Source organism: Coptis chinensis, chromosome 3 (genome assembly GCF_015680905.1).
Source record: "Coptis chinensis isolate HL-2020 chromosome 3, ASM1568090v1, whole genome shotgun sequence".
NCBI lineage: Eukaryota > Viridiplantae > Streptophyta > Magnoliopsida > Ranunculales > Ranunculaceae > Coptis > Coptis chinensis.
In genome coordinates, this window is record NC_141458.1 from 43,015,707 (window position 1) to 43,019,986 (window position 4,280).

General features: G+C 35.9%; 1 protein-coding gene across 1 annotated transcript; it reads left to right on the forward strand.

Annotated features, from left to right (window-relative positions):
- Positions 1-1,031: 1,031 nt before the first annotated feature.
- Positions 1,032-3,385, forward strand: LOC147509705 (uncharacterized). Its single transcript, XM_086597893.1, has 5 exons — positions 1,032-1,472; positions 1,557-1,672; positions 1,772-1,946; positions 3,182-3,211; positions 3,302-3,385. The coding sequence occupies exons 1-5, from the start codon at positions 1,032-1,034 to the stop codon at positions 3,383-3,385; spliced, it is 846 nt and encodes a 281-aa protein (XP_086454019.1).
- Positions 3,386-4,280: the final 895 nt, after the last annotated feature.

Here is a 4,280-nt window from a genome sequence, read left to right on the forward strand (position 1 = left end):
AAATAGAAATGGAGAGATGAGAATGATGCTCCTTTCTTATATTCTCAACCAATCACTCTCACTCCTTCAATCCATGATGGCGGAGCCATTTGAAATTTTAGTATTGATGTGTATACTTCAAAAAGTTAGATTAAGAGTTGAGGTTCATCCTAAATTGTTTAGAGTTTGAGTAAGGGAGAAGTGAAGAGGAAAGGTTGACTTTTGAAGGATTATAATGGTTCTAAGCTAATGAAAACTTGAAAACTTTGATTGCTGTATTGAAATGAATTGAAAACATGAAGGGGAAGATTGATTAAAATATTGAAATAAAAGCAGGCAAACAAGATTGAAGATTAAAACAAAGAACAAGTAAACAAGATTGATTGAAATAAAATAAAATAACAAGAAAGTAAAAACATGAATTGAAAAACAAGAAAAGAAATTAAACAAACCAAATGGTTTGGATCCTAAAACAATGGATGGGTTCTCTTTTCCTTGCTTTTTGATTATATGCCCCTACTTTTGCCTTTTATTGATTTGCCCTTCTCCATTACAAACTAGACACCTCACAATTTCACTTTTACTTTTTCTTTTGCTTTTTGGTTTCTTCATGACCAAGGTAGGTTTAGGGAGAAAATCTTCATAATTTGAGATAAGGGCGTCCATCTTTGGTCTTCTGATTTGAAGACTTTGATTGTTGACTTTGACTATTGACTTTGACCGGTTGACTTTGACTTTTTCAGTATTTTTCCACAACAGCTACTAGTCTTCATAATAAGCGTGATTAAGTCTCCTTTTGGTGCTAAGATGTAGCCTTTATGATATGTAGTCTGAAATACTCCTTAACCTGAAAAAGACAATAAAAGCTATAAGTTGTCTTTTCGTTAAGCGTAAGATAGATTGTAGTGCAACAATATATAGGTAATAAAATGCACATTTAGGAGCTGATCACTATGCTATTTGGTGTGAAAGAGCTCAATTTAGTAGACTTACATCAATGATATGATCCTCTTCATTCTCCCCATAGTCCATTGACACCTAAAGTGGATGTAATGCCTCCTCATGTGATGCTGAAGTTTGTTCCTCCTAAAGTAGGACAACACTACCCTACTCAGGATGATCTTATGAAAGACATGAAGTCATACGCAATAGCAAACATGTTTGATTTGCATCGTACGAGCACTTCTCCTCATAGGATCTATATGAAGTGTAAGTCTCCTGGTTGCATATTTTATTTGTTTGCAAAGCTGACCACTGGTTCTGATATATGGGTTATTATAACCTTCAGAGAAGCACATACATGTTCACAAGATCAAGCAATTGCAACTAATCCACAAGCCGATGCAAAATGGGTTTCAGAAGTTGTGAAGTCGAAACTTAGGGACAATATTGATATGGCTCTGAAACCTTTGCAGTTGGAGGTGAAGAGCACACACCAGACAAATGTGTTGTATAAAGTTGCTTGGAAAGTGAAAGAAATTGCAATGCATAAGGTAACTACCTTAGACATATCAGCAAGTGATGAACGCGAATAGGGCAACAACTAACCTATGTTCGTTTAGTTTTTTTGCTTGCAGATAAGGGGAAGCTTTAGTCAGTCATACCAAATGTTGCCAAATTATTGTAAAGAACTTAAACGAGTAGATTTAGATTGTTTCACTGAGCTTCTAATGTCGTCCACCCCTGAGCACAGGTTTGAATATTTGTTTGTGAGATACGACGTCACTGTCCGAGCTTACAAAAGATGTCTTCGTCCATTGATTATGATTGATGGCACTTTCATGATAGGTAGGTACAAGTCATCCATACTAACTGCTATCATGGCTAATGGTGATAGCCATGTGTTTCCAATTGCATTTTCCATAGTCTCAAAGGAAAATAATTACCACTGGGATTGGTTTATGGAAAAGTTGAGAAACCCTATTGTTGGGACTGAGCAAAACTTTGCTTTTCTCTCTAATAGGCATGTAAGCATTCTTCAGGTCGTGCTTAAAATACTTCCTAATGCAGTTCATTGCTTTTGTGCACAACACATTTCAAACTGTGTGACTAAGCAAGAGACAAAAAGAAAGGTGAAGAGAGTTGCTGAAACCTATGAATAGACAAAATTTGTAAGACTAATGAGCCAGATTTATTATTGCGACAGCAAAGGTTACACAAAGATTGTTAAGATTCCAAAAGAGTCGTGGTGTTGTGCTTTTGCTAAAATGAGAAGGTATGACATTTGTTACACAAATCACATAAAGAGCTGGAACAAGATGATACTTCTAGAGAGAGCTATGCTAGTGACATCTCTTGTCAATGGTATCAGGTTGAACATAATGAAACATTTCTATGACGACCGAGTGGTGGCGTTAAAGCTGAAGACAAAACTGACCAAATCAGTAGAGGATGTGCTCATCTCGTCGAGATATACAAGTAGACCTTTCACAGTGGTACAACCAAGTGAGCACGTTTACTCTGTGCAATCAGTGAACCGTACTAACACCGTCGACCTTTTGGAGAGGACTTGCGCTTGCGGTTTCTTTCAGCAAGTTGGTCTTCCTTGCACTACAAGAGATGGGACCTTTTACGACCATATTATTACCGACGCTTTAAAAGTGTTGCTGATATACAACATCTGCGATGCTTTTAAGGGTAGCAAATAAATTTTGGTAGTGTACATTGTGGGGCACTAATTGCTACGCTTTTAACGGTTGGTAAAGATATTCCATGTTTTATTTTCTAAAGAAAATAGTTTATATTTTGTTAAAGTTCAATAGCTACGTTTTAAGCGTCGATAATGATAATATTTATCAGCAACTCTATAAAGAGTAGCAACAACTATAACATCCGCTACGCTTTTGTATATGTCGCTGGTCTTCTTTAGGTAAGTGGTGATAGATGTTGTCGTTTTTTTTTACCCCCATTTTAGTTATTTGGTTGCTAAATTTTCACTAAATGCGCCCAATTTTTCAGATATTTTGCGGGCTTATGTTTTTAGGAAAGTTGAAAAATAAAACAACACAAAACCAAAACTTCATCAGTTTGTCTCACGCCGCCACTACAAAAACCAAAAGCAAAAAAAAAGGTTGCAACTTGCAATTTCCAGTCTGTCTCACACCACCAGTAAGTCTCTCTCTCTATATATCTCTCTCCTCTCTCTCTCTCTCTCCATTGAGAACTTATGTATTTATGAATATTCTCCTCTTCCTGTTGGCAGGTATATCCAAATTTCCATATTGTTGCTCAGGTATCCCAAAATTTCTTAGGTTTTTATCTCGGAATTCCTGTTGGCAGGTATTTTAATTATTTGATTATGACTTCAATTGTTACATACAAGTGTGGTGATCTTTATCTTTGTCTATGCTATGAAAGTATATTGAGGTCTAATGTTGAGAGTCACATGCATTGGAATGTCACATGATACTGAACTTTATCAAGTTCGTCTACTACTTAAGCCTTAAGGACCTTAACTTGTGAACAACATTCACTAAGAATATGATCGAACTAGGCTAAGTAATACACTCCACTAAGTTGCTCTTATTGTTAATTGTCAGAATAAGATAAAAGAAAGACTAGCCATCAATCTGATGCTCTATATCTTTAGGAATGTTACCAATGTGATCCTAGCCTCTTAGCTAGGTAACACTCAGTCTTATAGCCTCAAGCAATTCATGAAGACACAAACTCACAGAGTTATACGTAAAAGTATAGACAAAGTTCAAGAGTTTACCTGGTGCTAAGCCTCGACATATAAAATTTTAATATGCTCTTTTTCTCAAGTGCAATATGGTTGTTGCAATAGTTCCTTAGCAATTCTAGCATTACTAGTTGGAAACTTTGAAATGCTTGGGAAAAACATTTCATGTGTGCCATGCTTTTTAATATATATGACCTCCTTTTGTCATGAAGATTGGGGGAATGATTGCTAGCTCAGTGAGATGAAGGTGAGAGAAAAAACATATAAATGCAAGCAATGCACAGACAAGAAAGATCAAAAGCAAGAAATGCTCTGTTTTTAGGAAGAATTGGATGTGCATAGAGTATTCATCTTTCAACAGCATTTCCAAAATGAAGTCTTTGTTCATTCAACGACATTAGCAGTCTAGGCTCTTCAGGAGCAGAGAATAGGAATAGGATATGGATAGGCTTCAGGAACATAACTATAATACCTAGTAATTAGTATATAGATTAAAACCAATTAAAAGGTGTTACTGAAAAATCCTTATAGAGGAGGATAATAGGACGATGACGATATTGTTTTTGAAGTATTGATTGGGTAGGAATTTCAGGAGCACACTTAAAGAATTTGCGGTAAA